At 40.3% G+C, this 13,456-nt stretch overlaps 1 protein-coding gene across 1 annotated transcript in view; it reads right to left on the bottom strand.

Moving 5' to 3' along the window:
- Positions 1 to 6,109: 6,109 nt before the first annotated feature.
- The window catches only part of EHHADH (enoyl-CoA, hydratase/3-hydroxyacyl CoA dehydrogenase), a 47,139-nt gene continuing 39,792 nt past the window's right edge, over positions 6,110 to 13,456 (bottom strand). The window contains 1 exon segment of the mRNA XM_005858442.2: positions 6,110 to 9,193. Coding sequence (XP_005858504.2) covers positions 7,932 to 9,193 — 1,262 coding nt within the window. The 3' untranslated portion in view covers positions 6,110 to 7,931.

Below are 13,456 nucleotides of genomic sequence, written 5' to 3'. Positions count from 1 at the left end.
TGACAGGGGGTGGCGCTGCAACCTCCCCATCGACCCTGCCTTGAGTGTGACAGAGGGCAGTGCCCCAACCCACCAATCGGCTCTACCTTGAGAGTGACTAGGGGTGGCATCGCAACCTCCTGATCCGCCCTGCTCTGTGCATGATACGGGGGTGGCGCCCCAACTCCCCAATTGGCCCTGCTCTGAGCCCGACCAGTGGCTGCACCTAGGGATTGGGCCTGCCCTCTGCCACCCGGGAGCAGGCCTAAGCCAGCAGGTCATTATCTCCCAAGGGGTCCCAGACTGCGAGAGGGCACAGGCCGGGCTGAGGGACCCCCTCTCCCCCCCGAGTGCACAAATTTTTGTGCACCGGGCCTCTAGTAATTAAATAATCATTATATATATGGTGGTATGTTCTTAATAGTTAAAATGTAAGGTTATAGGAACTAAACACTGGAAGTAGAAGTGGCCTCATTTATCACCACTGCCAGTGACCTACTTGGGAAATTTTGTTTCCTGTACCAGCAATTAACACTCAGATCTAGAAGTCCTGGCTCCTAGAGGGGAAATGCTTCTACAAAGGACATAGTAAGAGCCTTTTTTAAGCTGTATGTCTCTCTCAGTCATTTCTGGCTTTTTGTGCCAAGGAAAGGAGTCACTACCCTGGCATGAGTCATTGACCGTAATCACAGGAGGAGGCAGGACTACATAATCAATATGCTAAAACATCATCATAAACTTAACTAACATAATTATCAAACAGAATGCATAGCTTTTTTTCTAGCACACATATAATATTTATAAAAATTAATGACATGCGAGACAAAAGTCTATTAAACAAATATCAGAGAGTTGATAGCATATGGATCCCTGGTTTCCAAACATTGTTTAGCATGCCCCCTCAGTTTGGGTTCCCTGGAAAGCAGACTCTGAGATGGAGATTAGTGTGCAGAATGTTTAGGGAGTGCTCTTGGGATTAACACCTATGAAACAGAAGGGAAAGAAGCAGGAATGAGCAGAGGGAGAAGTTGAGCTGCAATTCGATACCTCAGCACAATGCCACTGGGGGCTCCAGAGCTGTCATCCTTCAGAGTTGGGACAAGAGAATCAGGCGCTTACACTCCAATCACTGGATGCAAGCTACCTTTGGAAGACGTTGTGACCTTGAGCAAGGCAATCCCCGCAAAAGGCCACATTTTGGCAGCATTCCTAGCAGCTGGGAGAATAAATCTTTCATTCCCAAAAGAGGATCTAGATAGTACATGCCATAAATTTTCAGTATACATCTCTAATATGTAGGATGTTTGCAAAGTATATGTTTTTACAATGATATTGACATATATCCTATATAATAAAACCCTAATATGCAAATCGACTGAATGGCGGAATGACTGGTCACTATGATACATAGGGGGCAGACACTCAATGTAGACTCATGGCGGGCGAGAGCAGCGGTGGTGGCGGGAGCCTCTCCCGCCTCCATGGCAGTGCTAAGGACCCCTCGGGGGATGTCCGCCTGCCTTCTTAGGCCTGCTCTCCACCACCAAGGGGTACCAGACTGCAAGAGGGCTCAGGCTGGGCTGAGGAAACCCCCTCCCCCCAGTGCACAAATGTTGTGCACCGGGTCTCTAGTGTACATTATAAAACACAATAAAATAGAAATGTATAGAAGATGAGATAATGAAATAAACAATACATTAAAACATTCTGCTAATAGGTGATGGTTTTATACTATTGAATTCATCATAAATGGTAGGTTATAAATCAATATTTTGAATAGTCCTGATAATTCCAAAATATTTTGACCAACTTCTTGCCAGGTCTGACTAATTCATTCTACCTTGTAATGCAGCTGACCAAGAGCCAATTCCAGAACTACTAGCTCTGCTGTCTTCTTGCTGTTCACCATCGTTTGCATTATTTGTATTTTCAATCATGCTTTCAAGGAATCTTTTGTGAGGGTTAATGAAACTAAATTCAGTAATTTAGCCTAAATATCTGCTTACCCCAGCATGCATAATTTGCAATATTTCTCAATATGCTGGAAGCAAAGGGAAGAGGGAGGATACCACTGTCAACCTCTCTGCATTTTGGAACTAACCTTCTTCCCTAAGGAAACTTCATTCCTGACCTATGGCTATCTCAGATGCAACCTGGTGAGGACAACAGCGTCCATACGTACATGGAATATTAATTTCTGTTTTTTTAGACAGAAATAGGTAGTAATAGTTGTACTAAATATTTTTTGTTTGCTTCTCTATGGATCACCTTTCACACTGCCGTGGGAAGGGGCACCCCGCTTTGGAGATCTCCGATCGAGTGAACAGAAGGCTGGTGCACCCCAGATTCAGCACCTGATTTTGGTCAGGTTGAGAGATTCTGCTTCTCAAATTACTCTTCTTTTCCTCTGTGCCATTGCTGACCACTTTTTCTTCTGATAATACATACTGTGTTTGTGAGTGTTTTTATCTCTAATTAAGTAGGAGTCAATTTGAGGTTCAAGTAGGCCTGTGAGACTCTTTCCTACTAAATGTTGATTTAAAGTCCTATTCTCAGGTTCTTACTGGTGTCTTCATGGACTGCCAACAACAATTAAATGTGAAACATAACATAAACTTTTATGAGCAATTCAACATGGAGTTAAAAACCGCCTCACACTGGCAAAAAATTTTTTCTTAAAACAAGAAATCCTGTTTAATGAGACTAGATTATCAAACCTGTGCATCAGAATTACCTATGACACTGAGGAAAACAAAAAATCCCCCCTCCCCCTAATTCTTGGACCCCATCTGCATAAGGTAGGATTAGGGTCAGCTGTGAGTAATTGTACACATACAGCAACACTGGCTTGCCCAGGACAGGAATTGGTCTCTCCCTCTCACGTAAATGACTGTGGGAAGGCAGAGTGGCGAGAGGTCCTAGGACCACGCTCTTTATAGCACTTTGTACGGTACATGGGAGCATGGGCCCCTTTCCAAGCTCCGACTCCCCCTCCCTGTGGGAATGTGGTGGAGGCCATCTGTAAGTGGAATGTGAGCTTGGGAGCCTGGCCAGCTCCTCGGTCAAGGGAGAAACTGCTTCTGAATGTGAGCCCGGACTGGAAACAACTGCAGAGAAACAGCTTGTGTTTTGATTTCACACAGCCACCCCGCATGCCCTGTTTGCTTTGTTTTTTTGTACTCTCTATAACCCCGAACGTTTGGGTTGCGGAAACCTTACTGGCTACTCCCAGCCCCACCCAGGTATGATGGAAACTTTACTGGCCAGCTGCCTCTGATATGGCAGCAATTTCCCTTGCTGGCTGCCATTGGTGTGCACGGAGTCCTAATAAACCCATGTCGTTCACAGCCAGTCTTCCAGGTTATTTCTTTGGAATCGACAAACAATATCCTGAAGTTTTCTTGGACCTCAGCTCTTTGCATAGCACCCTCCATTCTGCTATTCCTAGGGCATGACCTTTGTCCTTGTGATCCAGTATAGTGAGTCAAACTTCCCCCATCCCATATGTGTTCCAGGCAGCAAATGGAAGATAAAACAAAACAAAACAAACAAACAAAAAACAAAGAATGCACATCATCTGACTATTTTTTAAAAATATTTTATTTATTTCAGAGAAAAAAGGAGAGAAAAATCAATGATGAGAGAGAATCATCCATTGGCTGCTTCCTGAACACTCCCGGCTGGGCATCGAGCCTACAATCTGGGCATGTTCCCTGACCAGGAATCGAACTGTGACCTCCTAGTTCATAGGTCAACACTCAATCACTGAGCAACACCGGCTGTGCACATCATCTGACTCATAAGTCAGGTTTCTGAAAGCTGCCGTGGGACACCTCCATTTACTTCCTATTGTCTGGATCTTAGCCACATGTTCACAACTGAATCCAAGAGAAGCTAACAAATATATTGTATATTTTGAGCAATCAAGTGTCAAATTTAACTTCCATAAAATTTGGAAGTTTATTACTACAGAAGGGAACATTGTGATTACAGACAACAGTCTCTGCCAAAATTTACAAATCAGCAACTCTCTAGGCCCAAGCAGGCTTCAGGAATCCAGTGCACTGATGACTTGGTGGGAGGTTTTGCCCTACTTCCTCCTAAGGATCTCACCTTATGGCTAGAATTAGCAGCTGCTCCTGATAGCACTGCTTCCTCTTAGAAAAAGTGGAATAACTCTAACTAGGAAAGATGTACTCAAGATAGTTGATCAGCTCTGCTTATGTCATCTTATCAGATGCTTTCACGCACTCATTCTGCCTGGCTACTTTAAGGTGAATGAAAGAGAACAAGTAAACATTACAACTGAAGTGCCCTAAAAATCTTTGAACAAGAATTAAAAGCCCTGGCCTTTGTGGGTTTGGCTCAGTGGATAGAGTGTCGGTCTGCAGACCAAAGGGTCCCAGATTTGATTCTGGTCAAGGACACATACCTTGGTTGCAGGCTCCTCCCTGGACCAGGCCCCGACTGGGGCGCGAGCAGGAGGAAATCAATCGATGTGTTTCTCTCACATTGATATTTCTCTCTGTCTTTCCCTCTGTCGTCCACTCTCTCTAAAAATCAATGGAAAAATATCCTCGGGTGAGGATTTAAAAAAAAAGAATTAAAAGCCCTGTGCAACTCTCTCATGTTCTTTCTCTGGGTGCTGGAAGAAGACAAAAACAAAACTAAAAAGATCAGATAAAATTTAATCTTTCTAAAAATTTGGTCCCATTGAGGACATCAATCTAAATGGAGACTTTCCCTCTACTCTTGCCAACTAACTTTTGTTTAGAAAGATACTTACAGCAATAAACAGAAGAAAGAGTTTTTGGCTTGGAAACTCTACATGGAGTGCCCTGGAAACAATAACAGGTGTTGCACAACTCTAAGGGGTGCTGTTCACATGATTTCTATGTAAATGGCAACCCCTTGGGCCACAGTATGAAATGGTGTCCCTCAGAGTTGTGTAATGATGGTGTCCAGACAACATTAACTATCTGTTAATTTTAAAATATATATAAGCTGGCCAGATAAGCAGATGACACTGATAGTCCCAAGAGTAGTCAAAGACTATTTTGTTCTTTGCTTTTAAACCTAGTACAGAGAATTGATTTATATTAAGCTCATCAATGGTTATAAAATGGAGTCAAACAATCTAGTGAGCCCACAATATTTCTGATTTATAGGGGTCTATTTTAAAGACAAATATAAGGCCCTAGAAAATCCAGGTTCCTACACTGTGTAGAGTACGATTTGCATACACCATTCTGTAACTTCATTAATCAGGGTAGTTTAGGGTCCCTCATTTTATCGCTCTCACACACACCTGTTCCTGCTGGAAATGAATAAGTAGGTAGCAACTGCAGCTGCACAGTGCTGCTTATGATTTAAGTAATGTCATTAGTCTCATCTTTAAAGCTGGAGTATTATGGCAAAGCTTCAAGGGTATTTCTAATATAGCCTTCTCATCAGAGTCAATTACCATTAGAACACATTTTTAGAATGTCACTCAGAGGCTGTTGTTTTTTAAAGATAAGTCGTTTTAAAATTATTAACAACAATAACAAAATAAGCCTTTTAAGCAAGTGGATTTTCAAGGATGGGGTAGCATATTCTGGAAAGGTTTCATCATTTTGTTTTATGTAGGACCCAACAAATTAGAATTAGGTTTGCCTCCTTGGATAAAAAGTAAAAATAAATAAACTCGTATTTCTTCTTCTCATTTTATCTATATATAAAGTGCTGGTCCTTAACCTTTATTGGGTCATAAACACTTATGAGAATATGGTATCTCTTCTAAGAAATGCATTCAGATACATATACACAAACATTAGCATAAAATGTCAGGGATTATTGACTCATAAAACCTATTCATAGACACTCTAGTTTCAAAGCTCTGATCTAGAGGATAGTGTAGGGTAAAAATGAGTTTAAAGAACTGAAAATAAATTCCACTAAAGGTCTAAAGAAGAAAAAGTTAATGTGTGTGTGTTTATATTAATTTGAAAAGAAGTCACTTTGGAGACCAAGTTACTACTTTCAGGAATCTCTTATATTGATGTCTTTAATTTCAAGAACCGATTTATATAAACTCCAGCAATATACATCTTAAAAACTATTCAAAATTGAGCTGCAATTCGAGGCAAACTTTAAGGGTGTTTTGGTTTTTTATTGTTTTTACAATGAAAAACATAGTATATTCATTCAAGACTTCTCTATCAGAACTTTTGATGGTTTTGTTTGAATTCACAGGTAAAAATATTTTGAAAACAGCATCAACACTGAAGGCCAAAAACTTGAGCCCATTTATTTACTTATTTATTAAAATCTTTATTGAGATATAATTACACACCATGTAATTAACCCATTTAAGGTATACAACTCAATAGTTTTTAGTAGAATCACAGACTTATGTAACCATCACCACAATGATTTCAGAACATTTTCATTAACCCATAAAGAAATCCTGTACCTATTTGCAGTCACTCCCCATTTCTCATCCCCAATCATTCCAGCTTTAGGCAACCTCTACCTGCTTTCTGTTGCTATAGATTTGCCTATTCTGAACATTTCATATAAATGTTCATACAATATGTGGCCTCTGTGACTGGGTTCTTTCACTTAGCAAAATATTTTCAAGGTCCATCATGTTGTAGCATGTATCAGTACTTCATCTCTTTTTATGGCGGAATAGTCTATTGTATGGCTATTCTGCCCTCTGTTTATCCATCCATCAGTGATGGACATTTACTTTGTTTCCAATTTGGGGCTATTATGAATAATTCTGATGAAAACATCTGTGTACGAGTTTTTGTGTTGACCAACCCCCCAACTGTTAACCAACCACACAAAACATTAAAAGAGAAGTCTTATAATTATAACAAAATTATAAAAATTTTGTTTTATAATAATTTTGGATTTTTCAAGACGCAACCATTTTCACACCCAATAACACAAAGGTTTATCATGACAGGAAAACTGGCATCATTACAGAATCTAAATCAAGGACAGAATCAGAGAAGGTTAGATGTTCTGTAAGAATCCTTCTTACACTAAGTCAACAACATACTACTATTATTTCTCCATGAATAGAAGAGTAAAGAAAGACCAGGACATCCCCTGATCTCCAGGTAATTATCAACAAACATTACTGAGCCCCTTGCAGGCAGCAAGCACAGCTGTGAACATGTGTGAGTGGGCCTTGGACAGAAGCGATATACTGAGCATGACTTGCCAAGCTACTCTGAGTTCCCCATTCTGGTCTGAAGTACATGGCTCCTCACCAATTCCCAACTGTGTCTTGCCTATAACTTCAACTCTGTTCTATCTTTGACACTCTGCCTTCCCTTGGGCACCTTTTCATGCTCACTCACAATGACCTTCACTGCTGACTCAACCCTGACAACTATCTCCATTACACGTCTGAGACTATGGACTGAACTTCATCACAGACATCCATGCTGGATTAATGCCCGCCTGGGCTCTAGGTCTGTCAAGTGCTGGGCAAGATGCTCAGGGGAGGCCCAATGAATGTTTATTGAATGAAGGATCCGTAAGATTTCCTATTAGTGCTATGTGTGTGAGGCTGAAGGGGGTCAAAATTAATTTATAACTTAGTTGCTTTTATCAGTTGTTAATTGATTACATATTTCTCCAATGATAAAAGCACTTGGGAACCTCAACTTATTCCTGAGGCTCTCTTCTTAGCTATAAAGGTATTCACGTGAGTTTATTCATTGGGATTGGAATAGTTTATCTGGTAGGGACAGATTCAGAGGCATAGGAAGCACACTAATGAATATTTGACCCATTAGAATCATTCAGGCAGAAGACCCAAAGAGGAGGCTTAGCTGATTATTTCTTTAGCTTTGTATTTCAGAGCAAACTTACTTTGGACCTTTGGGTTTAAATTTAATGCTCAGTGAGCATGACCTGATACCAGCCTGTGAGGCATAACCTGAAAGGCTGAATCACAATTTACTGCTGGGGGGTCCTGCCAACCTTTGCCATTCTTTCAGAGGAGGGTTTCCTTGGGAAGCCAATTTTTTCAGATAGTCACAAGGCTCTAGTTGGGGAATATCAGGATTCTGCCTGTAGTATTTCTGCAACTTCTCTAGCACTGTGGGCAACCCAACTGTGGAAGCATAGAACATGGGCCCACCCTTGTGCCTTGGCCATGCATACCCATGTAAATAGATAACATCAATGTGCTCTGGGCTGGCAGCTATCCCGTCTCCCAAGATACGGAATGCTTCATTAATGAGCGAATATAAGCAGCGCTCAAGAATCTCATCCTTGCTAATGATACGTGGTTCAATGTGATAGGTTTCCCTGTACTGTGACAGAAATTTGGAAATCCAGGGATCAGGTTTGTGAATCCTACCCAATGGCTTGTCATATTGGTACCAACCCTCACCTGTCTTCTGGCCAAATCGTCCTGATTCACAGAGCATATCAGGAATTGGGCAATATCTCCTGTTGCCTCGCTTTCGGGCAGGAGTCCCTGGAGGCAACGTAGGTCCAGTAAGACCTTGCCCCTTTCGAGATTTCCAACCCACATCTAACCCAGCAAGGTCAGACACTCTAAAAGGTCCCATTTTGAAACCAAAGTCCTCCAGCACCTCATCAATCTCCTCTGGCTTACTGCCGTCTTCCAACAAGAAATACGACTGATTGTAATAAGGATTCAACATTCGATTCCCAACAAATCCAAAACAATTGCCTACAACTACTCCAAATTTTTTTATCTTCTTGGATAAGTTCATAACAGTGGCAATAGTAGTGGGGGAAGAGTATCGGCTGGGAATAACCTCTAACAACTTCATGACATGAGCTGGTGAGAAGAAATGGGTGCCAATGACCAAGTGAGGACGATCAGTGGATGAAGCAATCTCATCAATGTCCAGGGCTGACGTATTGGTGCACAAAAAAGCTTCTGGCTTGCACACAGCTGACAGTTCAGCAAAGACCCGCTTCTTCAGATTCATTTCCTCAAATACTGCTTCAATGACTAAATCTACACTACTAAGCTCCTTCAAAGATGTAGTTAACCTGGGTTTTGGTCCTGACCAAGTGTGGCCACTCTGCTGCATTTTCAAGCCTTCCCTTACAAAGAAGGAGGTTATTATCTTGTTAGCAGTTTCTAGCTGTTTCTTGTCTGATTCTACGGCAATCACAGGAATCTTGGCCTTTGCAAGAGAAATGACAATGCCTCGACCCATTGTTCCCAAGCCTGTAAATAAGAGTAAAGGAGAAAAAAATGATTCAATGGTACTGAGAACTGGAAAATTATTCAGTGGATGCAAGGCTTCTGTGGCAATGTGGCATTTAAAGAGATCAATTCAAGGAATGTACATGGATTCAATACTAGTTAAGGCTAGACACTGTGCTAAGTGCTTTAGAGTACATAACAATAAGTAGGATTTTCACATACTATTAGAATTAATAAACAAGTTCAGCAAAGTTGCAGGATACAAGATCAATATACAAAAATCAATTGTATTTCTACACACTAGCAATGGGCAATCTGAATACGAAATTAAGAAAACAATTCTGCTTACAATAGCATCAAAAAGAATAAGATACTTTAGAATAAATTAAATGAAGAATTGGAAAACCTGTACACTAAAACCCCAAAACAGTATTGAAAGAAATTAAAGAAGACCCAAATATATGGAAAGAATCTCATGTCCATTATTCAGAAGGCTTAACAATTTAAGATGGCAATACTACCCAAATTGATCTGCAGATTCAGTGCAATCCCTATCAAAAATCCAACTGTTATTTTTCCCTGCAGAAACTAACAAGCTGATCCTAAAATTTGTGTAGAAATACAAAGAATCCATAGTAACAAAAACGATATTGAAAAATAAGAACAAAAGTTGAAGAACTCACTCTTCCTACTTTCAAAACTTATGACAAAGCTAAAGTGTTCAAGAAAGTGTGGTACTGGCATAAGGGCAGACATATGAATCAATGGAATAGAATCGAGAGTCCTGGAATAAACTCATACACTTACAGCCAATCAATTTTTGACAAGATTTGCAAGATAATTCAATGGTAGAAAGAATAGTCTTTTCAACAAATGGTACTGGGACAACTGGATATCCACATGCAATAGAATGCAGTTGAACCCCTACCTCACACCATATACAAAAATAAATTCAAAATGGATAACAGACTGAAGTAAGAGCTAAAACAATAAAACTCTTATGAGTAAGTCTCATGACCTAGGCAATAACTTCTTAGATATGAAACAAAAAGCACAAGCAACAAAAGAAAAAATAGATAAATTGGACATCACCAAAATTTAAGACTTTTGTGCTTCAAAGGACATTATTAAAGAAGTAAAAGGAACCCACAGAATGGGAGACAATATTTGTAAATCATATATTTGCAAATCACAAATCTGATAAGGGATTTGTATCAGAATATATAAAGAACTCTTAAACTCAACAATAAAAAGATAACTCAATTTTCTCTAGCTGGTTTGGCTGAGTGGATACAGCATTGGACCCTGGTCTAATGAGTCTCGGGTTCGATTTCAGTCAAGGGCATGTAACTTGGTTGCAGGCTCAATCCCCAGCCCCAGTTGGGGAGCATGCTGGAGGCAACCAATCAATGTCTCTCTCACGTCAATGTTTCTCTCTCTTTGTCTCTCCCCCTCTCTTCTACTCTCTCTAAAAATCAGTGGAAAAAATACCATTGAGTGAGGATTAACAGCAAAAAAAGACAAATCAATTTAAAATTAGACAAAAGGTCTAATAAAGATTTCTCCAAAGAAGATATACAAATGCCCAACAAGCATAGAAAGAGATGCCTAACATCAATAGTCACTAAGGAAATTCAAATCAGAACCACAATGAGCTGCCTCTTTATACTCACTAGGTTAGCTATAATTAAAAAGACAAGAACAAGTTCTGGTGAAGATGTGGAGAAATTGGAAACCTGATGCATTGCTGGCAGATTATAAAATAGTACAGCTGCTGTGGAAAAACAGTTCCGAAGTTCCTCAAATGTTAAATATGGAGTTGCCAGCAATTTCACTCCTAACTAGGGAGATAGGGAGATGGGTAGCTAGGGACATGTACATATATCCCTAAGAGAATTGAAGACATGTGTCCACACAAAACTTGCACGTAAGTATTCAGAGCAGCATTATTCAAAATAGCCAAAAAGTAGAAACAACCCAAATGTCCATCAATTGATGAATGGATAAACAATATGTGGTATATCCAAACAGTGGAATATTATTCACCTGTATAAAGGAATGAAGCACTGATATATGCTACAATATGGAAAAACCTTAAAAATATTATGCTAAGTTCAAGAAGCTGGACACAAACGACCACATGGTATATGATTCCATTTATATGAAATGTCCAGATTAGGCAAAACCATAGAGACAGAAAGTGGGTTAGTGGTTGCCAGGGGCTGGGGAAGGACAATGAGTAATAACTGCCAATGGGTATAGGGTTTCTTTTCAGGGTGATGAAAATGTTCCAAAATTGATTGTGGCAATGGCTGCACAACTTTGTCAATATCTAAAAATAATTGAAGTGTATTCTCTTTTGGTGACATTGTTACTATATATATATTTGTTTAAAATGTTAATTGTGCCCTAATCGGCTTGGTTCAGTGGATAGAGCGTCAGCCTGCGGACTCAAGGGTCCCAGGTTGGTTCGGTCAAGGGCATGTACCTTGGTTGCGGGCACATCCCCAGTGGGGGTGTGCAAGAGGCAGAATCAATAAAATGTATTTTAAAAATGTTAACTGTGATAAAACACCTGTAAAATTTACATCCGTTTACAGTTTAGTGTATTAAGTACATTCATATTGTTGTGCATCCATCTCCAGAATGCCTACCATTTTGAAAAACAAACTCTGTACCCATTCAACCGTAAATCCCCATTCCTCCCTTCCTCCAGCCACTGGTGACCACCATTCTACTTTCTAGCTCTATGATTTCGACTTCCTTAGGTACCTCATATATAAGTGGAACCATATAAAAGTTGTTCTTTTGTGCCTAGCTTATTTCACTTATCATAATATCCTTAAGATTCATCTATGTTGGTTTTATTATGTGTCAGAATTTCCTACCTTTTTAAGCCTGAATAATATTCCATTGTATGTATACATCACATTTTGTTAATTCATTCATCCACTGATGGACATTTGAATTGTTTCTACTTTAGGCTCTTGTGAACGATGTGCTATAAACATGAGTGTACATATATCTAATCGAGTCCCTGCTTTCAATTCTTTCAGGTATATACTCAGAGGTGGAATTTCTGGATCATATGGTACCTCTATTTTTTTTTTTTGAGGAACTGCCATGCTGTTTTCCATAGCTGCTATACTATGTTACATTGAATTATACACTTTAAAAGAATTTTATGGTATACTAGAGGCCCGGTGCACAGATTTGTGCACTGGTGGGGTTCCTCGGCGTGGCCTGTGGGGATTGAGCTGGCTCCACTGCGCCTGCCACGGGCTCACACCCAGTCAATCCCCAGCGACGCTCACCAGCTGTGAGCCCTGTGTCTGGTGCCAGTCAGTCGGCTGAGCAGCGCTACCACTGTGGGAGCGCACTGACTACCAGGGGGCAGCTCCTGAGTTGAGTGTCTGCCCCTGGTGGTCAGTGTGCATCATAGCAACCCATCGTTCGGTCACTTGGTTGCTTAGGCTTTTATATATAGAGATGAGTTACATCTCAATAAAACTGTCAAAAAATATGAAAAGTACCACTCCTCAGGGAGCCTATAATCTAGTAGTGGGATGAAGAAAAGTTCACAAATATCCATCCTATAAGGTAAAGTAAACGATGTGAGTTGATAAATTTAAATTTATTTGATGATTCAAAGGAAAGAGATTATATTTGGTTGAATGAATCAAGAAAAGCTTCAATATAAAGATATTTGAAGAAGTATTTGAGGAAAGAACATATTGAAGTGGGTAAAATTGAGGAACTTGAACTATACAGGTTGGAGAAGGAAAAGGAAAACGGAATAATGTTTTCAGCAAAGGCAAGAGGAATGGAAAACTATTCAATGGCAAAGATGTTGCTGTCCCTTCACCATATCGTTTCATTTTCCTCCTGGACTCATAAGAGACTATATTTTCCACATCCCTTGTATCATATGACTAATTCTGGACACTAAAATGGTTAAGGGGTATGTGTGGGATCTATGATTGGCCCATAAAATCCCCTACAAGATCCCTCATTATCACCTGAAGATAGAAAATGCAGAGAACAACTCTGAGACCTTGGAGGAGACCTTAAAGGCCCTAAAGACCAAATCCGGCCCACTGCCTACTTCTGTATTACCTACAAGCTAAAAATGTTTTCATGTGCCCTAACCGGTTTGGCTCAGTGGATAGAGCGTCAGCCTGCAGACTCAAGGGTCCCAGGTTCGATTCTGGTCAAGGGCATGTACCTTGGTTGCGGGCACATCCCTAGTAGGGGGTGTGCAGGAGGCAGCTGATCGATGTTTCT

The sequence above is a fragment of the Myotis brandtii genome, unplaced genomic scaffold (assembly GCF_000412655.1).
Source record: "Myotis brandtii unplaced genomic scaffold, ASM41265v1 scaffold118, whole genome shotgun sequence".
NCBI classification, from domain to species: domain Eukaryota; kingdom Metazoa; phylum Chordata; class Mammalia; order Chiroptera; family Vespertilionidae; genus Myotis; species Myotis brandtii.
This window is presented reverse-complemented; position numbering and strand designations above follow the sequence as displayed.